Source organism: Sapajus apella, unplaced genomic scaffold (assembly GCF_009761245.1).
Source record: "Sapajus apella isolate SASKATOON/1434 unplaced genomic scaffold, GSC_monkey_1.0 scaffold86, whole genome shotgun sequence".
Taxonomy (NCBI): Eukaryota; Metazoa; Chordata; class Mammalia; order Primates; family Cebidae; genus Sapajus; species Sapajus apella.
In genome coordinates, this window is record NW_022437026.1 from 3163257 (window position 1) to 3190704 (window position 27448).

At 49.2% G+C, this 27448-nt stretch overlaps 1 protein-coding gene across 5 annotated transcripts in view; it reads right to left on the reverse strand.

Moving 5' to 3' along the window:
* CACNA2D4 (calcium voltage-gated channel auxiliary subunit alpha2delta 4) overlaps positions 1–27448 on the reverse strand; it is a 130121-nt gene that overhangs the window by 44874 nt on the left and 57799 nt on the right. For 4 of the 5 annotated variants that reach the window (XM_032254459.1, XM_032254458.1, XM_032254457.1 and 1 more), the window contains exons 19-27: positions 22062–22123; positions 20935–21105; positions 20505–20572; positions 18153–18198; positions 17981–18078; positions 15982–16075; positions 9064–9159; positions 6908–7035; positions 3294–3374 (exon numbers count right to left, since the gene is read on the reverse strand). In XM_032254459.1, coding sequence (XP_032110350.1) covers positions 3294–3374; positions 6908–7035; positions 9064–9159; positions 15982–16075; positions 17981–18078; positions 18153–18198; positions 20505–20572; positions 20935–21105; positions 22062–22123 — 844 coding nt within the window. The remainder of the gene's footprint in view (positions 1–3293; positions 3375–6907; positions 7036–9063; positions 9160–15981; positions 16076–17980; positions 18079–18152; positions 18199–20504; positions 20573–20934; positions 21106–22061; positions 22124–27448) is intronic. The other variant, XM_032254460.1, reaches the window with a different exon arrangement.

Here is a 27448-nt window from a genome sequence, read left to right on the forward strand (position 1 = left end):
GCCCTGGAATCACAGACTGGAGGGCTGGGGAGTGAGGCACAGAGGACAGGGGATGAGGAAGAGCATCAGGCCTCTGGGATGGTGGGCATGCTGCAAGCCCCAGTGAAGAGCAGGGCTCAGTGCTCGGCCTGAGAATCCCCTCTGGGGCTGGGCTGGCCGCTGGCTCACCGGGTCTTGGCTATATGGTTCATTAGTCTTCAGAGGCCAAGGCGGAATTGTCTCCTTCCTAGGACCTTTCTTTGGATAACAACCCAGCAAGCCAGGAGCAAACCCTGGAGGGAGGTGAGCCATCAGGGTCCCTCTGGAGTTCAGCTTCACTCCATGGCAGAGCTGGGGTGTCCGCCCTCCCCAGACAGTGATAAGTATAGAGTGTTGCTATCCTGTAGCCCTAATGATTATAGCAGGGCACAAGGCAAATATTTCCGAGCTCCAGTGCAGAAGCAAGAACTGGGCCCTCCCAGGCCTGGTACAGGTCTCTCATGCATATGTGTGTTATTCAAATGTCATGGTTCCCAGACAGAAGCCCTCAAAGGTCTGAAGGCTGGACCTATACTGAGGCCGACCTTTTGGGAGGGGAGTCTCTTGCAGCCCCAGCTGGCAGGAAGGGACTCCGTGCAGGGGCTAGTGTACATTCCAGGTCATGCTGGAAAAACGCCCGTCTGCTGGACAAATGCTCGCCCAGTACAGCCCCACCATCCTGGAGCTTGACCTCACCCCTCACCTAGGGCCTGAGGACATGGAGAGTTGAAAACAGGTCCCGATCCAAAAGTTGGCTATTTGGAAATTTTACAGGAGCTGTCAATAAACCACCTGATTAGAGATAAACACGATCTCTCCTGGTCCACTGCCTTCTGTGTGAGCTGGCGGCGTTATCCACGGCAGTGACGCGCAGCACGCTGCTGACCCCGAGGCTGGCTGAGTGCCCGTCTCCTACCTTTCCCTCGTGTCAGCACACAATCGCCACCATGCACCCCCCACCACAGACACCACACTCAGCAGGCCTGGTGCTCACATGCTCACAGTGCTAGCCGTTTCCAGGGACAGCAAATGAACCACCTACCCTCCTTCAGCTACAGGCTCCAGCTGGCCCCAGGATCAGGGAGGCTGAGCTACAGGCCAGGGAAAGGAAGTGACAGAATGAGACCAAAAGAAAAATCATAATTGAAGTATCAAGTCTCCAGCACCCCATCATTTTCCTCTGGCATTCATGCACCCCGGAATGTAAGAGCGATTGTCTGCAGTGAGTTAAACCGGAGGCACTGGGACACTGTTTCTATGGCAACCCCTCTCGGCTCTAATTCAGCTCTGAGTTAAAAATGCTGTCAAATAATTGGAGAGTGCAGGAAAGCACAGCCAGCAGCCTGACCCCCTGTCCCGTCTCTTTCCTAGACCTCCAGGTGTACAGAAGCGGAGAAGGCCCCTGTCGCGTGGGAGCTGCACAGCATGGGCTTGGCTGGGAGCACAGAACAGCCTGTAGGGAGACGATTTGAGGTCAAAGTTTGGCCCGGAAATTGGGTCTGGGTTCAGTGTGCCCTGGGCCAAGGGAAGCATGGCAGGCAGGAGGGCACAAATCCCTTCCAAGTGCTGCAGGTGGCCGCATCGCAGACCACCAGTGACAAGCGGGTTTCCACCTGAGACTGTTCGGCAATGTCGGCTGGAGCTGTCCACCCCCCATTGCTTATCCCAGAGTGGCACACAGCCCAGGACCCCAACTCAGGACAGCCATGGTGTCCTCTGTGAGGCAGGAAGACAGAGCCCAGCTGGCTCTTTCCATCCCCTTTGCCCTGGCCCTGTCTGCTCTGCCCCGGTCCTGCTGTGGGAGTCCTCAGCTGGCCAGGGCCCCAGTTAAAAGGCGGGCGCCTGACTGCTGGGTTCATGGAGCCAGGATGGCCGAGCTCCTGCACCTGTTGGATCCGACAAATTTCAGAACACAGCTGGGTCACGGATACGGAAGCTAAAACTAGGGTAAGGAAAGCTTCATTGCAGGGGCCTGATCATTCTCAGACAGCTAGGCAGAGACACCAAGGACTCTGCAGGCACCAAGACACTGTAAGGCAGGAGAAGCTAGTGCGGGTCACAGGTGCTCTCATCACATAAGCCGTGGTGAACTGCAGCGCAGGGCAGTGAACCTGGGCTTCAAAGAGAGGCAGCCTCGTTCAAATCCCAGCCTCATTCATTATTAGCTGTGGGGCTTTGGGCAAGTAATTTTTCTGTGTCTCAGTTTCCTCAGCTGTAAAATAAAGCTGAAATCATCACCTTCACGGGGTCACCCCAAGGACTGCATGGGAGGCACACACCGAACACACACACTGAGCTCATGCTTTAGGGATCTGAGTCACAGGCCCACTTCCCAAGGCAATAAAAGACGGAACTGCAAGCGGATGACACGGGAATCAGCACCCATTGTTTGCTATGTGAAGAGGCAGGACATCTTGGTGGTTAATAACACCTTTGGGGAAAAGACATGTCTGGACTGACTGAATGATGATCCCTGCTAGTTGGGTTGCTTTGAGCAAGTTACCCAAACTCTCTGAGCCTGTGGTCCTCATTTAGAAAATAGGCACTGACAATAATACCTACGCTATAAAATATTTGTAAAGGTTAAGTAAGTTAATACTGCGAAAGAGCTTTCTCAAGCTTTGATGTTCAGGCAAATCAGTTGGAATCTCGGTAAAGCGCACTCTGGTTGAATAGGTAAATAGGCACGGTGTGGACCCCAAGACTGTCCGTTTCTAACAGAGGCCCCGGCAATTCAGTGCTGCTGGTCTTCAGGTTGTCTTTGCAGTAGCAAAGCTTTCAAGAAGTTATCTCAGGCCTGGCACACTGTAAATACTCAGTAAATATCGCCTTGATGATGATGATGATTGATGAAAGGTCTAGAATAAAAGAACTCTGCCGCCAGCCTTCCTTTTAGCTATAGAATGCCTCAGCAACGCGCTATTAACCCGCAGGAAGTGTTTTTCAAGAGAAGCCCGCATATAGTCAATATATAGTGTGGAAGGGGGAGGAGGGTGGGCTGGGCTGCAGTCTCTGTCCTATGTGGCCTTGCAGATCTTACTCTCTGGGCTTCATTTTCCTCACTTCATGAATACTTTTACATCTAAAGTTTTATGGTTTCACAAACAAAATGGCTTAGGAAGAGTTCACTTCCGCTCATCTGGCATTCCACCCGGAGGACTGTGGCCCTGGCCACATGTGCGACATCTGTGGGGCCTCCTGCTGCTGCCATCCATGCCTTGCTCTTGTCACTGACCCCAGCCTCCCGGCCTCGGCGGCGCAAGGGCGGCTCCTACCTGCAGCAATGGCTGTCTTCTTGTCCACGGTCACTGCCACAGCTGTGCTTGCTGTCACCACCATGGGCTCACTCGCACTTTCTGGGGAAACAAAGATGACCTGGTCACTGTGGAAGAGCTGTGGCTGGGGCAGGTGGAGCCCTACCACTTTCTCGGACCAGGAGATGGGAATAAAAGCAGGCGAAGACATCCTTGGAAGAACAGAGTCGGGGCGGGACAGGAGTCGTGTTTGGAGAAGTTGCTGCTGTGATAGCGGTTACAACACCGGTCTTGGACAGACACACACGTGGCCTCTGGCCGACAGAGTGGTGCAGGGATGCAGCGTCCCCATGACCCGGGGTTTCTGCCTGTCTGCCGGCTTCGGCATACGTCTTGCCCACAACACCTGTGCTACGCCCAGTGGTCCCTTCCAGGGAAGGAAGGACAGACCGCGTTTCAGCCCTGGGTGGTGGGTGACCCTGGCTTGCTCTCTGTGAGTCTGCATGAGTCAGAGAGGATGCTGACAGTCAGTCCCGCTCAGGAAGCCAGACGCCACAGCTGAGCCGCTGTCCGGCCTGGGCAGTGCGGTCCTGGGCGGTGCAGTGACAGACCCTCCACCACACAGTGGCCCTCAAGGTCGCTCTGGCTTGCTTCACAGCTCTTGCTGCACTTCTGAGACTCTCTGCAGCAACTCAAGGCAAGCCCCGAGGCTCCTGAAAGCCACAGGGCTTGCCTTCCATTGCTCTCTCCACCTCTTCTGGAAGAATCAGGCCACCATAGGTGCAGAGTTTAGAGGGCAGTTTCGGCTCCACATTGAAACAGAGCTTTCTGGCTCTGATTGGGGCTGGTTACTACAGGACCCCAGGCTTCTTAATTCTCATCAGTCCCTGGCCTCGGACTGGAATTTCAAAGCACTCTTGTCTGCAGGTCAAATGCTATTACTAAACTTCCAAGCAAGGGGCAAACATTTTCTGATGTGCGAACATATTTTGTTAGAATGTCTCGATTTCAAATGTTGCACGAAGCGAACAGGTCACAGGACTCTAGCGTGGCCATTATTACAACAGTGTCAATTACCCTGGGACTTAACCACCAGCTTTTCACATCTGCCATCAGGATTACCCACCACACCTGCTGTCATCAAAGATCTCAAGACATGTAAAACGATAGTCTGATTGCAGGAACTTCCAATATGGAGGTGGTCGATTCTAGAAATTTGCCATGATGACGAAGGGACCATGGTTCCCCACCTTGCGTCTGGAGACACCTTGAAGGTAGTGATGGGGCGGTTCTAACTGTTCCTGGGTCCCACAGCCCATTGTCTGGGACAGACCTGTTGCATTTGTACCCCAGCCAGCAGAGGCTTGTAGGAAACGCTACGTGAGGATGTGAAGACCCTCACAGTGCAGTCTCTGGGGGCGTCAGGGATTTTAGTGCCTGGCTCACCGTGGCTACCCGGCCCAGCACCTGCTGGGAATGATCAGTGCACCCAGTGCAGGAGGGGGTGGGGCCCAGGGAGAGGTGGGCTGTGGGGGGATGACAGGCCCCACCCAGCGCCTGGGCATTTTGGCAAGGCTCTGCTGCGTGCCGACAGGTTTCTAGGCACTGGTGCAGCTCCAGGTGGGCAGACTTAGCCCACTAGGCCCCAGCAAAGGGCAACCGTGTCAGCCTAGAGAGACAGTGGAGCTTCCCCTCTCCCTGGGGGCGGCTCCTCCTCTTTTCTCCCATTGAACTGCGGTTGTTTTCCTTCTTTTGGGGTGGAAGGGAGTGTGCAGAGGTGGCCACGTGTCTAAGCGTGTGCGTGAGCTAAGCAAGTGAGCGGGGCTGTGGAGAGGGAGCGAGCCCCACCTCCCTCCTCGTCAGGCCCCCTTTTTGGGCTCCAGCTTCCCTCTCTTCTCCTGTGGCTCAGCTTTCCTCCCACCCACCCTCCCACTTCATGGCCACATAAAGCTCCCCCAGCAGCCAGCAGGCTCAGTCCTGGTGACAGTGCGGGCAGGAGGGAATCTGTCACCAGGGCCTGGGGCAGGGGCCAGGGGTCTCACTACAGAACCTCTCCAGGGGCCTGTGGGTGCCCTACCTGGGGAGCCCACTGTGCTGCTATCGAGGGTGGGGCCGTGGAGGAGGAGCTGCCTCTTTCAGCCTTGGGGTGGGTGGTGTGGGGAGGGGCACCCCCTTTGATTCCAGAACCTTCCTGCTGGGCTTGCACTGGCAATAAAAACTCCCACTTCTTCTTTCCTTATATTCAGTGTGGTAATGGGGTCTGGGCTTTCAGTGGGGCAGAGCTTAGCTCTGTGGCTTCCTTGCTGTGTGACCCTGGGCAAGTCACAGAACCTCGCTGAGCCTCATGTTCTCCTTGTGTAAGTTGAGAGATAATGACAGCACTTATCTCGGGGTTGTGTAGATTAAATAAAATCATTTTGTGAAGGATAGTAGTTATTGGCACGTGTGTGGAGGGAACAGGCGCGGGCTGGAAGGGGAGCATAGCACCAGGTGAGGAAGGTGGAATTCCAGAGGGTGCAGGGATGGAGCTCCTCCCTGCTGTTTGCCTTCCCGGTCCTTGTCCCAGGAGGATCCCCTGCGATCCTGGGCCTTCCCAGCCATCAGCTCCAGGGGTTTCACCATCATGGGGCTTGAGGATGGTTTTGTGGTGTTGGGAGGCCTTTGGCAGAAGGGCATCCTAAAGGGGAAGTTCTGAATGACCCCAGCCCCGGCTTCCCTTTCGGAAGTCTCTACCCTCCTGCATCCCCTCCTGGGGCTCACTCCACATGCCTGTGCACACTCTCCAGATCCCAGGATCCACATGCTGGGATGGGATCGGCCACCCCAGAGCTCACCTGGTGGAGGGCTGGCTGTGCCACGCACTCTGGGATCCTGGACAAGCCCTGAAGCTCCCTGGGCCACAGTCTTTGCGAGCGTGAATCAGGAGCGCCAGGCTATGCAGACCTTGAAGTCTCTACAGGCCTACATACCTAGTGGTCTTTCTGGCACTCTATCAGAGTCACTTTCCAGAGTGGGAGCTGGGGCTGGCTGGCAGTTGGGTGCCCATCAACTCTGAGAGTCTTCCTGGTCCCTGACCTTGCAAGGGTTTTGCGGCTGCCTCACGTCCCACCCTCCCCACCACCCGCCCAGTGCAGCCTCTCTCTTGAGCTGAGAGGGGCTTCTAGAGCATGCTGGGCACTCCCTGAGGCTGCTCCTGGGTGGTCCTGGGTCACTGGGGACTGGTTGCTTTCTTTCCTACTGACTTGGTGAGTACTGCAGCCCCTAATGAAACCACTCATCTGGATGGTTTATAAAACTTTCACAGACATAGAAGAATCTTAGAGATCAACTCTTCTGATCTCGTATTTGGAATCTGGGGTAGAATCCCATGCTGGAGTTTTAAACGCCAACTTTGATGGCTGGCTAGGAAATCAAATGATCAGCCCTACCTTCAGCGTGAGACCTGTGGTGTGGGAAGGTGCCAATGAGCTTTCTGAAGTCACTAATGCATGGCAGGAGGGAAGGCCAGAGGGGGACGCTGGTGGTCTGGACATTCTATTCTGTATCTGATGCCCATTTCCCACTAAGAGCGCAGCAGGAGAGACGAGGCTGGCCGGAGACTCGCCCAGCCTCAGGAGCACAGAGCTGTGGGTTACCTGGTCCTTCCGCCCAGCGGAGGTTGAAGACGAAGCTGCCAGCAGGGTGCTCCGAGGCCTGGCGGTACCACAGCGGGAAGCGGTCCAGGGTGAACACGCTAGCCTCGTCTTCAGGCGTCAGGAACTTCCTGCAGGGAGGAAGATGTGGACCTCTCCCCAAAGCTGTCAACAGTCATCCCTCTTCCTTTTTCTCATACGAGGTCATCTTGGCTGGGCCAAGAGAATGAGTCCCCTCTGCTTCAGCAGAGTTGCAGAGAGATACAAAATATTAGCCCCTAAATCAGTACTGCCCCAGACAACGTTACCCAGCAAGCATCACCTTTTCCAGAGACAAAGCAAGGTTGCATCTGACTAGCAGCTAGAAGAGGTATAGGGTCTGTGTAGTGAGGGAATACGTTCCATTTTTATGTAAACTCTTTCGCCTGCAGGGCTTCTTTCTTTTGGATGGAGCCTAATTTCTTCTTGTCTGGCTCCTTGGCACGTCTGAGGGAGGAGGCTGTAGAGTCAGCTCTGTCACTGCACTCACAGGAGGGCATCAATCCCCCCAAACGGTTCCTTCAAGAGGATTGCCTCTAGGTTTTCGCATGCATTATGAGTTTCCTTTTTGCAAGCAGCTTTACCTTGCTAATTATGGTTTTGCATTCCCTGAACACACCGCAGCCCACAGAAGGGAGTGTTTGGCCAGAAGCAGAGTGGGAGGCAGGGAGAAGCCGGAGGGGGTGGGGAGCAGACACAGTGCTGTGGATAACCCACAAGGTGGATAACTGAGATTTGCTTTTGACAGTGACAGGCTCACATGTTCCTGAAGCAACCTGCCTTGTGACACCGTTCCTGGGCTGCCATTCACCTCAAGGTCTTGGTGAAGGGAGCCCCCGGGAGTGCTTGCAGGAAGCAAAGGCACCGGGAAGGCCTGCCTGCCTCGAATCTCCTGCTTCCATTCTGGAAGGCTCTGAGAGAGGGCGAGGGAAGGGTCAGGGAGGCAGTGGTGCTCTTTCCTCTCCACCTCCACGGGGATGAGGGAGGGGGAGGAGGGGAGAGAGGAGGGAGGGAAAGGAAAGAGCAACTTCATTTGTTTTCCTAGAAAGCCTCAGCTTTGCTTAGCAAGTATGGATTTGTCACAGAGTCCTGGAAGAAGCTCAAAGATGGCGCTCCGTGGCTGGGCATGCTTGCGTTTATCGAGAGGAGCAGCCGGTGGGTGAGAGGCCAGGAGAGGGGGTCAGGTCGGCTCAGGGGCCCTGGGCTGCTCTCCAGGTGCCTGCAGGTCCTCACCTGTTGGAGTCTCCTGGGTTGCGGAGCAGCAGATGGCACTGCTCGCCCCCCAACCCCTCCTTTGGGCACCGGGTGGGCCAGCCCCTGATTCCCCAGAACCCGGCCTTTGCTTTGAGCAGGGCTTCTCAGCCTTGGCACCAGTGACATCTTGTGCCAGGCAATTGCTGTGGGGGCTGCCCTGCACATGGTAGGATGTTTAGCAGCTCCCGTGGCCTCCACCCACTAGATGCCAGAAGGAAGCTCTCTGCCTCCCACAGTGTGACAACCAAAAGTGTCTCCAGACATTGCTGAATGTCACAAAATCAGCCCCAGTTGAGCATCCCTGGAGTGGAGGCGTAAGCCTTCCATGGCCTGCGGGGAGTTGGGCCTGGACTCCTAGCAGGCAGAGTAAGAAACCACAAATCTCCCTCGTCAAGGTGGGAGTAGGTGGCTCATGAAGGCACTGCAGGGTGAGCACTCCACCCACCAGAGGGCCCCAGCAGCGGCCCCTCTCCCCTTAGGAGTGGGGAAAAAAGACACAGAAGATTCAACCCCTCACACAGAGACTAGCCTGGAGAGGAAGGCAATTTCGGCTTTCACCCTAGAGATTCCTCTAGGTGGATTCTCCAACCAGCCCTCAACTTCAAAGTCTTCCTCCCTGATGTCCGGCCTCCATCCTCTCCTAGGGACACTGCCTCCAGGATGTGTGTGCGCCTTCTGGAAGGGCTACTTTTACTACCGTCCCAGTCTGTCAATCCCGACCCTTCTGTCGCACTGAGCTCCCAGCGGTCCAGCATGCTGGAGACCCCATGCCAGTCCACCCAGGGGGTGGCCCAGGAACACACCGGGGACTCTGCCCTTCTCCGCCCTGCAGGGATTGCCCTCCCGGGATGACTGGCCCAACCCACCTGTCGGAGACCTTCTCGGAGCCCACGAACAAGCTGCTTCTCAGGAGACCAGCCCGGGTGCCCAGGAAGGCCATGTCCACCACCTGCTCGGACTCTCTGTGTGGCAGACAGAGTGGAAGTGGTCACCACGTGGCCGTGGCGGGAGCTCGGGGGAGACGTGCAGGGGTTTTGGGGCCTCTCTTTGGTCCTGCCGAGCCTGGCTCAGGGGAGACTTTCCAGGAAGGCTGGGTTCCTGGGAAGGGGCTGGGACATGCACTGTGCTGGCATCCACAGTGTGCGTCATGTCTCAGGCCCAGCTTCCGGGCAGCACCTCCCTGTGAAGTCGAGCCCTGGGCCTCTGCCTCTCCGTCCAGGCAGATCTATCTCCTAATTTGTTCTCCCAGATTCTGGGGAGTTGGATCTGGAAGACGGAACTTGGAAAGGAGATTCTGTCCTGGGACCTAAGGAACAGGAACTTCTCATGCCTAGCATCCTTCCGTTATTACCAAAATGCGAAGGGGCGGGGAGCAGCCGCTGTCTGCACCCACCCAGGAGGAGTCCTGGCGGACCTCATAACCTCGCCGACGAGACTTGAAAGGAAGACAGATCCCTGAGCTACTTGCGTCACATTCCCTTCCTCCCAGTCACAAAGCCACAATACTTTGACCAGGGTGGGAAGTCATCCCTTTTAACCTAGATGATATTCTTGTCTTTGGCGCAGTCGATTTGAGGCTATAACCTGGCTCCTCCCCATGCCCAAGCAGGGGTGCTATAGTGAACACACAAGTAGCAACCCCAAAGCACTGCCAGGCTCAGACTGGCTGGACTGCAGGGGCATCCCTCAGGGATAGACCCCGTAGCGTCTGTGGGTGGTACCCAGGACTGGAATAAAGTCTGGAAAATCACTGAGGGAAAGGGTCTCCCCCACCCACTCCAGCGCTGTAGCCCGGGGGCTTGTACAGCGTGCACACAGGGGTCTTAGGGACTCGAGCCCCACAGAGCCCTGCAGCAGACCTTTGAGTCAGACTCTGGGGACAGGGCCTAAGTGCCTGGGTATCCTTCAAGCTTCGTGATCCAATTCTCTGTTCAAAAGCAGAGAGAATGAGCTAATGGGTCTCACCACCCATAACTCAACTTCAACAATCACCAGCCGGGGCTCGTTTCAATTCAGCTGCTACTGCCTCCTCCAACCCCTCAACTAGATCATTTTGAAGCAAATCCCAGATATTTCATGGGTAAATATTTTAATTTATACAATTAAAATATAATAAAATAACTCCGATGCCATTATTACACCTTAAAAAACCAACGATTCTTTAATATCATCAGATAATCCAGTAGCCTTATGAATTTTTTTAATGAATTTTTTTGTTTGACTGAATCAGAATCTGTCTAAAGTTCATGCATTGCAACTGATATCCCTTATTTGTCTGTCTGTCTCTCTCTGTCTGTATTGAGATATCATTCAATACCATCCAATTCACCCACCTGAAAGTGTGCGATTCAGTAGTTGTTAGTGTATTCACAAAGTTGTGTGGCCAACAGCACTGTGAATTTTAGAACATTTGCATCACCCCAGAAAGAAACCCCACAACCATTAGCAGTCATCTTTGGCCTTTTTTGGCCTGATTCCCTTTCTCTGCTCTCCCTCTCCCCTTCTCTTTTCCTTGCAATTGATTTGTGGAACAAGCAGAACGACAAAGGATTCTCCTGTTCTGGCCTTGGCGGGTCCACCCTGGGGTGTTCTTCAGCCTGCTCTTTTGTCCCCTGCATTTCCTGTCGACTGGCCGTGAGACCTCAGGGCCCCACCGGGTTCTGGTTTGTGCCTTTACAAGGCTGTTCTTTACAAGAGGCCCACACTCTCTGATTGATTAGGGCATGAAAAATACATGCATTCTTTTGTTTCTCCTTTATTTTATTTTTACCTGAAATAGTTGTATAAAGAAAAACTTCTCATCAATATTTAGTTATCCTGAAGTACAATTTTTATAGAAGAGGCAGAATAAATAATTTATTCTTTTCGTTTCTGTATCGGATTTTAGAATAATAAGTTGTTTTCCTACCAATCTTCCAAAGATGGCCAGTGAGGATTTTTCCCCAGTATCATTATGAACACAAGGATTTTAACATATTTCATTATTTTTAACCCATTGCAGTTATTTATTATTATTATTTTAAAATTAAAGACAGGGTCTCACTATGTTGCCCAGGCTGGCCTTGAACTCCTGGGCTCAAAAGAGCCTCTTGCCCCAGCCTCCCATGAAGCTGGGATTACAGCCGTGCCTCCACGCCCAGCTCCCGCTGTGATTATAATTACTTTTGCTGCTCTGATCATCCACCTTTGGCTCTGGGGTGCCCACCTTGGGCACAATAGCACTTGTCTTTGGTGACTTCTTGCTTCCTTGTATGACAAGATGTTCCAGGTTCATTGTGTACATTTCCTGTCCCTCTCCTGGAATCAAAAACATTTCTCCAAGGAGCATGGGCTCGTTTTAATAAAGACTAACATTGAAAGGCCAAAGTCTAGGGCCAGAGTACTCACTGAGGTGGGTCCTTTCAGTGGAGTGAGAGGTAGGAAATCCTTTCAATTTCTTTAAGGGAAATTACATGAGTTTAAATTGATATTTCTAATTCAAATTTAGCATTACATCTAAACGTAACTCCTTTGATTTTTGAAATGTACATATCCCTTTTCTTTTTTACTACAGATCTCGATTTTGAATGACATTAATATAACAGTATTTGCTCTCTCTATTCAGAATAACAATGCCAATATTATTTCTAGCAATGTGATTACTAAGCACTGCATAAGATTTTATTTATTTAGTGTTTACAATTCTAAAGCCCCTTGGAAGAATTCCCCTATGTTTGATTATTTCATGAACTTGATATATGGCTAGGTTTATTTGTTTCATTTGCTTTCAATTACTAGGGGTTACTTTTTAAAAATTAATTTTGTTTTATGATTAGATAAAGCATTTACATGGTTCTAAAGTCAATATGGAAAATAAGGCATACTCAGGGGAGTCTGTACCCATATCCTTGTTCCTTCACTCTTCCTGTAGGAAACCTGATTTTTGGTTCCTTGTTCCACTAAAAAGTTGTATGTATGTGTAAATACATGTATACATGAATATTTATATGTACATTTGTGAAAGTAATTATGAAAATATATTTGTATTTCCTCTTTCTAGATAAACTTTTCTTCATTGCTGAAGATTATTTCAAAGTGGCAGTATATAGAGATATTCTAATTTTTCACAGCTGCATAGAATTCTATGATGCGGCTCTACCACAATTTATTTAACTAGGCTCCTACTGATGAATGTTTGCATTGTTTCCAATGTATTACTGCTATTAAAGGTGCTGTAATGAGCAGCTCATAGGTACATCTTTTCATATTTTTGCCAGGGCATCTTTGGGATAAGGTTCCTAGAAGCGAGGTTGCTGGGTCAAAATGTAAATGCACCATGAAATTTTGCTGGATGTCATCAAATTCCCCTTGACAGGGTTTGACACATTTTGTATCCCACCCACAATCTATAAGTGCCTGACTTTCTGCAGTTCTGTCAACAGTGCACGCTGACAAGTTCAGGTGGCTCTCAATCTGAGAGGTAAGGAGTCTAATCTGGGCATAGTTTTCATTGCATTTAAGACTAAATGTTAAGTTGAGCATTTTAAAATATATTTAGGGACTATTTGAATTTTTCTTCCAAGGACTCTTTGCATTTTTCCTCTGAACTGTTCGTATTTCTTGGCTACGTTCCCTCTAAGGTGGTTGGTCTTTTATGTCTCAGTTTTTGAAGTCCTTTATCGTGAATATATAATGAAGTAATCCTTTATCTGTTTTATAAGTTGCAAACTCCTTTCCAGTTTGTAATTTCTCCTTTAACCTTGCTCGTGTTTTTATATCTGCCATAGAAACATATTTTTCTCTCCTTTTTTTTTTTTTTTTTTTTTTTAAGATGAGGTCTTGCTGTGTTGCCCAGGCAGGAGTGTGGTGATGTGACGATGCCTCATTGCAGCCCCCACCTCCTGGGCTCAAGCGATCCTCTCACCTCAGCTTCCTGAGTAGATGGGACTATGGGTGTGCACCACCACACCTGGCTAAGCTATTATTATTATTTTAGAGATGGGGTCTTGCCATTTTTGCCAGGCTGTTCATGAACTTTTGGGCTCAAGTGATCCTTCCACCTCAGCCTCCTGAGTAACTGGGACTACAGGCACAAACCCCTACACCCGACCACAGAAACATTTTTAATGTTGTTAAATTTATCCATCATTCTTTTATTGCTTCTGAATTTTGAGTCATTGTTGGGAAAGGTTTCCCCACTCCTAGATTTTAGAGCAATTGGCTCATGTTTTCTTTAGTATTTATATGGTTTCGTTTTTTACATTCGAATCTCTGAGTCATTTGGACTTCATCCAGGTGTATGGTGTGAGAAAAGAACACAATTTTATCATTCTCCATATGGCTCTTAAACCAGTTATTTAAAAATCCATCTTTCCTTCATTGATTTGACAGGATGCCTCTGTCATAGACTAAATTTTCACATGCATTTAGATGAGTTTCCGGATTTCCTTTTCTGTTCCCCTGTTCTGCCTGCCTTTGCATGTGCCAATACCACACTTTATAAATCTCAGAGGCTTTGCTATGTGTTTTAATAACTTGGTAGGCCCAATCTCCTTCCTTCATTGCTGTTTTTTTTTTTTTAAGAGATTTCCTGGTTATTCTTGCTTGTACTTCCAAATAAGCTTGATAATCAGTTCATCTAGATGCAGAAAAAAAACTGATGGTGTTTTCATTGTGGTTGCATTCAACTTATACATTAACCTAGGGAGGATTAATATCTTCATGATGTTGAAATCTCCTATCCAAAAACACTGTCTCTCCATGTGTTCCAGTCTACTTTTGTGTTTTCAGGAGTGTTTCATAATTTTCTTTATACAGATTTTTGAACAGTTCTTATAGTTTGTGTCATAGGTTCTTGTAGTCTTACAATTTTACCATGTATTATTTCTTGCCTTTTAAAATAAGCTTTCTCATATCTTCTTTTTGTGTGTAAAGGCTATTAATTTTTGAATGTTTATGTTATAACGTGCGACTTTACTAAATTCTCTCATTGGGTATAGTAATTTTCTTATTAATTCTTCTGGGGGGTTTCCAGATATATAATTATGTCATCCTTAAACAGATAATTTTAATTCTTTCTTTCCAATTCTGATTGCCTCTGCATGCTTTCTCTTGTCTAATTCCTTCTGACCTTATGAAATAGCAGTGGGGAGGTAGGCATGCTTGTCTTGTTCTTTAGTGAGAGAGCCTCTAGTCCCAATAAGATGTTGACTTTCATGCTTAGGGTTAATTTTAATTTTACTGAATGGCTTTAACAAACAAGAATGGTATGGCTGGGTTTTGGTGGCTCATTCCTGTAATCCCAGCACTTTGGGAGGCTGAGGTGGGAGGGCTGCTTGAGGCCAGGAGTTCAAGACCAACCTGAGCAACATAGCAAGACCCCCTCTATAACATTTCTAAAAAATGAATGAATATTAATATTTGTTTAATGCCTTTTTACATCTATGGAGATGGTTATGTATCTTTTTTCCTTAACTGTATGCTATTTTATATTAACTTCCTAGGAAGTCTTTTCTGATGCATGCTCTGGTTAAAAAAATTTCCTTCTCAATATTTCTCCACATTGAAAATCATCTGTGACTAATCTCTGAGCTTAGAAAGATGAAGATGGTGCCCCTCTCCAAACCTAGTGCTTCAGCCCTCTGTAGAAGGCACAACAATGACGGGTTTACGAGTCTAGGCAAGGGATCGAGGCTGCCTGCTGTTGATTCCAGCTCTGCCACTTTCAAGGCATGTGACCTCAGGCAAGTTGCTTGATCTCACTATGATTTGGTTTCCTCATCTGTACAATGGCAGTAAGGAGGGCTCCTGTGTGAGAGGAGTGTGGTGAGGATCCATGGGTTATATGCACTGAGCACTCGGAACAGTCCCTGGTCCACTTGATTCTTTTTCTTTCTTTAATTTTGTATAGGTCATATATTCCTATGGTTCAAAATTACACCAAAATGTTAGGGTGAAAAGTGTCGCTTCCGTCACTGTTTCAGTTACCCATTTTCTAACGAGAAACAGCCAATGACGACTGTTTCCTGAGTAGCCTTGTGTAGACAGTATACAGATCATAGATGTTATGTATGCAATCCACACAAATGCTATGGCACTTCCCTTTTTACAGAAAGGGTAGCACACTCTACTACTTAGAATGGTAGCATTCCACATCTTGCTTTTTCAATAGGAGACTGTGCCTATAAAATTCTGTAGGTGTTTTTTTATAACACTAAAAAACTTTCAATTTTTATTGTCTAATATCTAATTACGTGCTTAAATTTATTGACTGTCTGGGGAGGTTGGACATCTTCACAATGTTGAATCTTCCCATTCAGGAGCAAGGTATGGCCCACGGCGACCTTAACCTCATTCATACCTTACCCTGCCCCCAACACTCATGTGCACACACACGTCCTACACTTACACGCCACTCACCTTCTTTCCATCGGGCCACTAAACATAATAGTACCAGGAAAAGGCCAGCAAAGGGAGCGAGGCTTTCTCATGGGCTGGGAAAATCGAGGTCAAGTTCATTGGTGCCGTGACCTTACCTGCTGGAAACCTATTTGAGCTGCTCTCACCAGGGCACTTTGGTCAATGGGTTCTCATGGCTGGAGGTCAACCCACAGAAAGTCGCTGTTGGAGTGGGACTATACTTGGGTGGGGATTTAGTCCTGTGCCCAGGGGACCTGCACTTGATCTTAGGCCACAGGACGTGGTGCTCTCCTGAGCCACCAGCCAGGTGGTGAGAGGGGCCCTGACTCAGACAAGGGAATTCTGGGGGCTGGATGGGGCCTGGGAACCAGGAAACCTGGACCTACTCGGAGATGTTGAGGGCCAGCGCTGTCCAGTAGGCTTCCATGGGAGCTGTCACCACCGCATCAAACAGCACCTCCCGGACCAGCTCCTCGTCACCTGGGTGCAAAACATCAGGGTACCAGGCCACATGCTTCCTGCATGCTATGAACACAACTCACCAACGTTAAGTTCAGGGAAGAAGATGTGCTTCGTGAATGTGTCTGCGGGACATGTAAAACTGTCTCTGTGAGCTTGAGGGAGCCACGTCACCTCTGTCTGTCTTCACTTTCTTAACTCCAAAAAACATGTGAGTACAACAGCTTGATATTTGAGGCTCTTTCCAATTGTAACATCCGACGAGCTTCAGAGACCCTCAGTGACCTCAGGTTGGATCTTCCCAGTCTCCCTCATCTCAACCCCTCCCCCTCTGCTCCTTAATCATCTGTATACCTTAGCCTTTGGTTAGTTACGTGAATTTTTTTTTTTTTTTTTGAGATGGAGTCTCATTCTGTCACCCAGGATGGAGTACAGTGGGATGATCTCAGTTCACTGCAACCTCCGCCTCCTAGGTTCAAGGAATTCTCCTGCCTCAGCCTCCCAAGTAGCTGGGACCACAGGTGCACACCACCATGCCTGGCTAATTTTTTGCATTTTTGTAGAGATGGGGTTTCACTGTGTTGGCCAGGCTGATCCAGAACTCCTGAACTCAAGTGATCTGCTCATTTTGGCCTCCCAAAGTGCTGGGATTACAGGCATGAGTAACTGCATCTGGCCAGTGAATTTGACCTTGCCAAGCTCCTTGTTGCCTCAGAGCCTCCACACAGGCTGTTCCCTTGGTCTGGATGTTCTTTTCCCAGTTGTTCCTCTCTCTTTAAAAAATTTATCTTTCTTGGGGTAAAAGTCACATAAAATGAAACTGACCAATTTAAAATATGCGATCCAATCAGTGGCATTTAGTACATTCACAATGTTGTGTAACTACTACCTCTATTCAGTTCCAAAATATTTTTGTCACTCCCAAAGGAGATCCTCCAAAAGAGGCCAAGTGACTTAGCAGGATCTCCTTTAAAGCAGACCCATTTCTCTCCCCTATAGCATCCTGTTCATGGCACTTATCACAATTTATAACAACCTATATGTATATATGTAGGCTTCTTTGCTTATCATCTGGCTTCTCCACTAGACTGTAAGCTCCATGAGAGCAAGGGCCTAGTCTGGGTTATCTCTGTAGCTCCAATGCCTATCCCAGGGCCTGACACAGGGTACAAGCTCAGTACAGATTTGTGGATGAAATGAATGAATAAGTAAATAAGTGCCCTGTTGGGCTAGCATGGGAAGCAGTCTTCCTATGGTGGTGACAATTATGTGACAGGATGACCTGCTCCCTCTTCCAAAGAGGAAGGAAGACGACCAAGCTGAGGATGTGGCCTAATGAGCTCACCACTCACATTAGTGCAGGTGAGAAGGCCATGGGACCATGGGGCAGAAGCTAAAGTGTCAAAACTGCAAGACAAGGAGCATCTGGGGCTACTATACGTGGAAGAGGTGAGCAAGGTTAGCCTGAGGAACCAGCTTAGAAACACGGACCACAGGCTTCGAGTCATCTGGCCAAATGCTCCCCTTGTGGAGATGAAGACTTCTGGTGGATAGTGGCAGCCCTTTGCCCAGAGGTCCAAGTCTGGACAGTGGTAGGGAGAAAGCTGACAGACTCTTAATGGTACTCTCTTCTGACCCTTAACAGAGCTTGGTGGATAGAGGCGAAAAAGATCCCAGTCCCTGACCTGGGGAGGAATACATGTCACCACAGTTCTAAACGTGCTTAAATATCAGCTCAGCCCTGTGGTAGGGCTAGCTATGCCTTTTTTTTGGGAGGGGATTCTCTCTGTTTTATCTAAGTCATCCATGTGCTCCTGGGATAGGGCTATGCAGCAGCCTCCCCCTGCCCTCCCATCTCTCCTGGCAAAATCCTGAGCTGCAGGACCCCAGAGGAAAAGCTTGCCTCACTGGACAGCCAGCACTCACACTCCAGGTCTGGATCCTCCCTTGTGAGGAAGCGGACCATGGCCTCTAGTTGGCTGAGCTTCCGGTGGTCCGGGTCAATATCCGTGATGCAGTAGATCCTGGAACCCAGGACAATCAGTGTTATGTCAAAACATTCCACCTATCTCCCTCCCATTTTCTACTCCTCACTTACCAGTCACTGGCCAGGGCCAGGTCCGGGTGAAGCAAGTCATGCAGTCCTGTAACCAGAGTCCACATGCTGGGTGACACACCCCACTGCCATTAGGGTGTGTGCCCCAATTGTAGAAACAGCCACCCAGTGAGTTTCTGAAGGAAGGGACTGGGGTCTGTTCTTTCTTGCTCTTAGCTCAGAGCAGATTAACCAACAGAACATGGCTAAGTCTACACAGGTCCTGCCTCCTGAAATGCTTTCTTCTCACTGCTTCATATTCAAATCTTACCTCCTCTTCAAGGTTCAGGGCAAATGCCATGCCTTCAATGAGGTGCCCAGCCAGTGGGAGCATCTTCTCCTCCTGCAGCCCTCATGCCCCTCCTCCCTGTCCAGGTTGGATCTGGGTTATTCTAGGCATGTAATATTCTTGTGCTTCTGCTAGACAGCAGCTCCCTGCAGAAACTGTATCCTGTTCCTACTAGCATCTCCCTCAAAAGAAGCTGATACTTTGAAATCAGTGATTTTGGCTTCATTGACTTCAACCCCAGGATGGGCTCTGTGTGTTTTGTGGGCTCTCACCTAGCACAGAGCCAGCCTGATCTCATGCTCAGTACATGCTGTTGACTGAATGAATGATGAGCTAATGCTCTGTGGCACCTACTCAGAGCTGAGAAACAGACAGGTGCTCCACTGAGGGTAAGTCCAAGGAGGGGATGATGGAAAGGCCAGTGGGGCATCTGTGGAGCCTTATGAGGGCTACGGCTCTGATGTAGACACAGGACAAGCAGCTGGAAGGGGAGCTCCCTTGACCACAGAAGCCCAGGCAACTCCGGGATTCCAGGCCCTGACTACTGGTCTGTCTCACTCCCAGGAGTGGGTAAAGGACAGCACCCTCTGTCTCCTGGAGGAGTTTGCCCTGGGAATATCTGGGCAGAGGAAGAAATGTGTAGGAAGAAGGAAGAAGGCATGGTGGAGGCCTAGGGGATGACAGGAGACAGAGGAGAGTACCCCAGCACTAGGATCTGTGCTGTGGAAGGGCAGACACAGCTTCCAGGTGAGCACATAGCTAGCGCCTGACTCAGCCTAGGTGTGGGAGAGGGGCTCTACCAGGGACAGCTCCCAGACAGGTGACAGCTAAGCTGGGGCCTGAGAGTGGGTCAAAGTACACTGGGATAGGAGGGCACTCCAGGGCAGAGGAAAGCAGTCAGGAGGAGCAGGCCCATCAGCAGTGATGTGGGCAGAGTTGGCATTTCTAGGAAGATCCCTCTGGCTGAAGCTCAGGGAAGAAAGGAGTCAGGGAGACTGGTTGGAGGCCACCATAGTTGTCCAGGAGAGAGGTGACAATGACCAGGACGGTGGCAGAAAGTCAGGGTGATGAGATGCACTCAGCAGATAGCAGAGGGTAGGATGTGGGTGCTAAACAGAAAGTGACCACCTCTTCCAGGAGCTTCCTGAGATATTCGTGACCCCTGAGATAGGTTTTGGTTTCCTAAGGTGCTTAGGCCACGGTAAGTCACAGGCAGGAGGGATGGGGTGTGTGGAGCCCTTCTCTTCTGGCCTCCACCACTGTTCTCTGCCATCTCACGCTCGTTCACATCCCATAAGCTCTGGGTATGTGCTGAATTGTGTCCCCCAAAAGATATGTTGAAGTCCTGACCTGTGAATGTGACCTTCTTTGGAAACAGGGTCTTGGCAGAAGTAATCAAATTAAGGTGAGATCACGAGGGTAGGCCCTGATCCCTTATAAGTGGTGTCCTTGTAAGAAGAGATAACAGGGGCAGTGAGAAGCAGGTGAGGGGAGAAGGCCACGGGACCAGGGAGCAGAGACTGAAGTGTTACAGCTGCAAGACAAGGAGCACCAGAGGCTTCTAGACCTGGAAGAGGTGAGCAAGGATTCCTCTAGAGGCTTTGTGGGGAGCACGGCCTTTCCAACACCTGACTTGGGACTTCCAGCCTCCAGAACCGTGAAAGAATGCATGTCTGCTGTTTTAAGATACCATGTTTGCGGAACTTGGTGCTGGGAGCCTTAGCAAATGAATATCAGCTTCCTTTCTCTTCCTGGCCTCCTTTCTCATCCCCTCTGCTGTCACCTGGCAGGGAAATTTCAGCTTTGAGCTTTGTTTAAAAAGCATACTGCCTTGATGGTCTTCCCACTCCAGCAAGGCCCCCCGGACCCTGGCAGTGTGGTTGGCAGGGCTCAGGCTCTGCGGGTGTGATGACTGATCCACAGATCCTGGCACGCCCTGGGTGTCAGGGACACACACACCCCTCTCCACCTGCCAGTGTTGTTCTGACAGGCTGCTCTGGAACCTGGGAGCAGGGAGGCTGTCACATTTTCACTTAACTGTCCCTCAGCCCCTGGTGCCAACCCACCTTCTTCCACAGACGTGTTCCCCAGAAGGATGTATTCTCCGTGGCCCCGGGACAGCACCACCCCTAAACTGTGGGGAGAGAAGAGAAGGCACTCACTCAGCGCCAGCAGATACCCGCCCACTTCCTGGGCCTCGCCCTTGCCCTCACCAACACTAGGTGTATAGGCTTTTTGTACCCACGACAAGTGGTGCACTCCTTACGCCCCGTTCTTTGCCTCTGGCCTCACAGTTGTCCCCTTCAGAATGGAGGAGTGCCTCTATTTTCCCAACAGCCTTCCTTCCTGAGCAGGACCCTGGCCTTTCTGTAGACCAAGAGCACTCTCAACTACCATTTTCATCAAGGCACATCCTGAACCTCACAGGGACCCCCTGAAATGTAGAACAGTCTCTGTTTCACAGGGGGTCCCACAAACAGGAGCTCCCTTTCCCACCTGGTGAGTCCCGCCGTGCCTTCCTCTCCTTGACTGAACATTGGTTTTGAGCCTTGGCTGAATATCTGACTTTCTTGGAGAGTTTTAAAAGATGCGGGTGCATGGGCTCCACCCCCAGAAATTCTGATTAAATTGGTCTGGCCAGCTGGGCAACACAGCGAGGCTCCAACTCTAAAAATTTTTCCAAATAAAAAAATCAGTGGGGTGGCACACTCCTATAGTTCCAGCTACTTGGGAGGCTGAGGTGGGAGGATCGTTTAAGCCTGGGAAGTGGAGGCTGTAGTAAGTTGTGTTTGTGCCACTGCACTCCAGCCTGGGAGACAGGGTGAGACCCTGTCTCAAAAAAAAAAAAATTGGTTTTGGATGAAGCCTAGACAGTGGCTACTTGACGTAAGTCCTCAGGTATTCTAATGAGTAGTCAGGGCCAGGAACCAGGGCTTTACGGAGAAATGAGATAATTCAGAGGTAATGGTCATTTGTTTCCTAGTCTGCCTAATACCTAGAGTCAAACATTTCGACAGTTGCATGGAACCTGAGATCTTCCAATTTGATCCTGTCACTGCTTTAGCGTCTTAAGCGGAAGATGTCACTTCATCGTCACAACACCACCAAGAAGCAGCTGTTACTGTTACCCCATTTTACAGACAGAGATCTAAGGCACAGAGAAGTTAAATGAAGCTCAAAATTCTGTTAACAGAGTTGTAGGAGGCAGAGGTGACGCATCAGTAAAGCAGGGAGCGCTGGACGTCAGAGCCTCTTCTCAGAGACAGGGCTAACTGCCCCTGGGGAAATGGCCTGTTAAGGCAGCTTGGCTGATGGATGCTGATGAACAGTGAAATAACCACAGCATTTGGAGGGCCTTGCCTGGGGCCCAGAGGAGCATGGCGCAGACAACACACTTGTCCCAGGTTACACAGCCTGTAAGTGGTAGAGCTGGGCTTCACATCCGGGCAGTGTGGCTCCAGAACCCGCATTCTAGGCTACACCAGCAAAGCTGGTCTACACCTCAAGTTTCCTGAATGCTGATCTGGGCCTTTTGCTATTACCACAAAATTGCCAACCAAATATGAGTTGTTGGTATTTGTGTTCAATCCCCACCCCCCGAAAATAAAGCCTGGGTCCCTCACCTGAAAGGGGTGTCGCTGATGTCCGTGAAGAAGTAGTCATTGGTCAGGAAAAGAACTCGCTTCTGAAAGAGTAGACAAGGAAAGAGTGCTCATGGCAGAGAAGAGTGGCCTCCAGCCCCCACCTCCTCCCTAAGGCTCTTGGGGTCTTCATCGCTTCCACAGTGTCCCCCCCAACTTCTTGCCTCCTCCCTCACCACTACGCACCTCATCCTGGTGACACCCAGAGGCAGGTCCGCTTGAGGTCCAGCAAACTGCAGCCCTTTGGGGTGTGGCCTGGATTTCAGGATCAAGGTCTAAGCCTGCACTGCTCATCACAGTAGTCCCTAGCTGCGTGCAGCATTGAGCGCATGGAACTTGGGTGTGGCCAAGGAACTGAAGTTTCAGATTTTAGTTAACATAAATTTAAACCCAGCTAGCAAATGTGGCTAGTGGCTATACTGGGCAGTGCCAGTGTAGACCTTGGCTCTAGGGTTCCTACAGGGTTGAGGATGGGGCTGTGAGTGTGTGCTAAGAACTTCTGGAGCCCGTGTATACATACACAATCTGCTTAAACTCTCTGCCGTCAAAGACACCCAGGGAGAAGGAGCACACTGTTCTCCCTCACTGCCACCCCTGCCCGGGCCTTGGCACCCTCTCACAACTTCCCTTTCCTTTCAGAGCTGCCGTCTTTCAGCCTTGGTTTCCTTTGTATAAACTAGGGCATCAGGTAGTACAGAAGTGGCTAAGGGCATGGCTGGGCTTAGATGAACTAAGAGTGAAACCCAGCTCAGCCACTTTTGACTTGTGTGCTCTCGAGCAAGTCACTTCACTTCTCTAAGCCTCCGTGTTCTCATTTGCAGGAGACCCGTGGCCTCTCTTGCACGAGGCTGCAGTGAGGGTGCATTCGGAGTGCTGAGGTTCTGTTGATTGTCTTGTCCATCACACAAGTCACGTCATTGGGAAAGCCACATTTTGCAGTTGGTCCAGGACTTGTTCTTATTGCCTTTACTTCTTTCTGACTTTCCTTCTTTGATTTTGGAAATTGAAAGAGTTGTCAGAAGAGACACAGGGAGAGACAATGGCAACAAAAGCCTTGCTTTCTCTAGGAAACAGGCTTTATGCCAAACCAGAATGCAGCGTTCTCAAAGCGGGACCCATCCCCTGGCGATGCCCTCCCGCTCCTCTGTGCAGTCAGATCCTCTCCATAGCTTCTCTCCATTGCAGTGGTCATGGGATGGCCTGGAAGCTGTCTTGGGGGAGTCAGGTGCCCTGTGCTCCAAGGAGGGGCTGGCTCAAGTGGCAGAAGTGGAGATAATCTTTTTATTTTAGTTTTTAATTGAAGAAAAGGGCGGAATGCACAGATCTTACCTGTATTACCTAATCAGCTTTGATACATGCATCTAGCCATGTGACTACCACCCAGTCAAGACACAGAACGTCCTCTCTGATCTCTCTGCCTGCCGCTTCTGGTCTGTCCCATCCCACTCCTTCACAGGCAAACTCTGTTCTGGATTCTGTCCCCATAGACTGGTTTCGCCTGTTCTTATAGTATGACACAGACTAAAAATTGTGCCTGCCTTCTTTTGCTCAAAATAATGTTTTCAACATCCATCTATGTTGCTGTGTGTTCAGCATTTTGTTCCTTTCTGCTGTTGAGTAGCACCCCAGCGTGTGCACGCAGCCTGGTATGCCGCTCTGCTCACCGACTGATGGCTATTTTGATATATTTCGGTTGTTCCTGCTTTGGGGCTATAATGAATAAAGCTACCATAAATATTCCGGAACATGTGTTTTCATTTCTCTTGGTAAAAACCTAGAAATGGAATCTGGATCACATGGTAAATGTATATTTACCTTTATAAGAAAACTGCCAATTTCCCAAAGGTGTTTTGCCATTTTATACCCCTATTAGCCATGTCTGAGAGTTCCAATTTCTCCACATCACTGACAGTATTTGGTGTTATTAGTCTTTTAAATTTTACCTATTATAGAGAAGGTGAACTGGAATCTTGCAGGGTTTTTTTATTTTGTGTGTGTGTTTTGACAGTCTCTCTGTCACTCAGGCTGGAGTGCAGTGGCGCAAGCTTGTTTCACTGCAGCTCTGCCTCCTGGGTTCAAGCAATTCTCATGCCTTAGACCCTGAGTAGCTGGGACCACGGCCTAGCTAATTTTTGTATTTTTAGTAGAGACAGGGTTTCCTTATGTTGGCCAGGCTGGTCTCGAACTCCTGGCCTCAAGCTATCTGCCCACCTTGACCTTCCAAACTGTTGGGATTAGAGGCACGAGCCACCATGCCTAGCTAAATCTCGTAGTTTTGATTTGCATTTCTCTGATGACTAATAATGTTGCACATCTTTGCATAGCTTCCCTTATGAAGCGTCCGCTCAGTACTCTGCGCCTTTTTAAAATGGGTTTTAGTGTTTTTGTTATTGCTTTGTAGGAGTTCTTTATGTAGTTTGGATACAAACCTGTCTGCTTTTTCATTTTCTTACTGGTGCCTGTTGGTGAGCAGTCTTGTTTATCAAATTTTATGTTTAGCGCTTTCTGTTTTTGTCTAGGAAATCTTCACATATCCTCAGGTTGAGAAGATTTTCCCTTATTTTTTCTTGTAAAAGCTTTACAGTTTCAGCTTTTACATTGAGGGTTACGATTCATCAAATTAGTTTTGTATGTGGTGTGAGCGATGGTTCAATGTTTCCCTCCTCCACACATTTATTCGGTTGTTCTGGGACCATCTGTTGAAAAGATTGCCTTTCTCCAATGATTGGCAGAGGTGTCTTGGTTGGAAAATCAATTGATAATATATGTGTGCGTTATATCTGGGTTCTCTATTCAGGTCACTGACCCATTTGTCTATTCTTTGGTCAATACGACCCTGCTTGGTTACTGTAACCCTATAACAAGTTTTGAAATCAGATACTGTGAATTGTCCAAATTTTTCTATTTCAAGATAATTTGGCCTATTCTAGGTCCTCTGCATTTTCATATAAATTTTAAAACCAGCTTGCCTGTTTCTAGAAGTCTGTTCAAATTTTGATTCGGATTGTGTTGAATCTATAGATCAATTTGGGGAGAATGAACGTGTTAACAATACTGATCTTAACCTATAAACATAGTTATATCTTTCCATATTCATTTTTTTCTTTGATACTCTTTCAGAGACGTCATGTATACCTTTGTTAAATTTATTCCTAAGTATTTTATGTTATTTGATGCTATTGTCATTGGAACGCTAAAATATTTCCTTTCCTTTTTTTTTTTTATTTTTAAAGAAAGAGACTTTTTGTTAGCATTGTTACAGGGAATGCATTACGTGAGCTGGTCCTGTGTACAACCTCCCAAGCTGCAGCAGACACATCAGTAGAGAGCAACGCGTATGTTGCACACACCACAGAAATAGGATCACCCTGAATGTCAACAGAAGACTGAAAATCACTTTACAAAAAAAATAAAAATAACACCCATTTTCATATTTTAAAAAGTGCCAGCCCTTGAGCAGTAGAGCATTAGAAACGCCTGAGGACACCCCACCAAGTGCCTTCGCTGGAACGTGGCTGCCAGCTGTGTGTGGCCAGGCCCATCCTGTCCAAAGATAAATGTTTGGAGTGCTTCAATTCATCTTTAAAAGGCGGTCAGGACTGTTTATCTCTGGAGTTCTTCTGTCTTAGGTTTCCCCTATCTACTGTTTGTAATTTCATAAGCATGTCAGCCTAATGATGAGCCGGCCTTCATTCGTCCTGAGCACGAAGGGCAGAGACTTTCCCTTTGTAAGGTTTAAATCTGAGTGGAGAAAAGAATGAAGAAACCAAACACTGGAAAATTTAAAGTCTAAGGACAGTGGAGCCAGTGCCAATTTAGGGAAGCACTTCCATGCTCCCTTAGAGTTCTACTTTAGTAAATATTAATGTTTAACCAGTTAGCAAAATATTTAACCCAGTTGCAAAATTAACACCGTCATTTCAATAGCTACTGTGCTGTGTATACTGAATGCTGCAAGATGAACATCACATTTGATGAAGCACATTTGAGAAACGTTTGTCGGAAAGTGTGCCTCCGCCTCAGGACCCTAAGCCCAGGAAATGAACAGAGACTCCTGCAGCTCTGCGCCTGCCACCCTGTGGGTGGCTCCTCTTCCTGCTGGTAAGGTGGGCAATGAGGACGAGGAGGAACAGCCCCAAAAGGTTGCCGCCGACAGTGATGGCGATCAGCATGTTATTCTCATGCAGCAGATGCTCCTCCACAGATCCTAACTGGTTGCCTTCCACCTTAAAAGCCTGACTCCACACTTTGAATATGTTCACTTAAAACGCCTTCTTGCCGTGCACACGCTCTGGCCTTGCACTTGTAGGAACTGCTGAAGGCAGCCTGCAATGCTCGCAAGGAGTAAAAGTAGGTCCCAGCAGCTTTAAAAGTAGGTCTCAGCAATCCCATTACTGGGTATATATCCTAAGGATTATCAATTGTTCTATTATAAAGACACATGCACACATATGTTCATTGTGGCACTGTTTACAATAGCAAATTCCTGGAATCAACCCAAATGCCCATCGATCACAGACTGGACAAGACAAATGTGGCACATATACACCATGGAATATTATGCAGCCATAAAAACCGATAAGTTAGTGTCCTTTGTAGGGACATGGATGAAACTGGAAACCATCATTCTCAGCAAACGGACACAAAAACAGAAAATCAAACACCACATGTTCTCACTCAGGCAGGTGTTGAACAATGAGAACACATGGATACAAGGAGGGGAGCATCACACACTGGCGTCTGTTGTAGTGGGGGAATAGGAGAGGGATAGTGGGGGGTAGGGAGGGTGGAGACGGATAACATGGGAGAAATGCCAGATATAGGTGCCGGGGGTGGGGGGAGATAGAGGCCGCAAACAGTATTGCCATGTATGTACCTATGCAACAATCCTGCATGATCTGCACATATACCGCAGAACCTAAAGTACAATAAAATATATATATATATAAAATAAAAAATAAAAATAAGTGAGGTCCCTGGCGTCAGGAAGAGTCATATCCAACTGGATTTCTTATAGGAAAATCTGGCTAGAACCTGCATTTGTCACGAACTGGAAGCCCAGGACCGAGCTGCCCTCGCTGCGCGGCTCCCCGGTCGCCAGGTAGCGCCGCAGCTCCCGCTGGCTGAGGTCTTGCTCAGGTTGACGTGGAACAGTCTTGTCACTGTCGTGTTGTCCTCCTCACTCGGTGAGGTTCAGTCACAGGTCCAGGATGGCCGACAGGCAGGTCCCGTGGGTGCCGCTTACGGAGTGGCGCCGCGGTGGGGACGGCGCGTCTTGCTCTCCGCGGCCTCTCCCTTGCTGAAGCTGCTGTTGGAAAGCTAGGCCTGGATGGGGGCATGGCGGGGCCTGGATGGGGGCATGGCGGGGC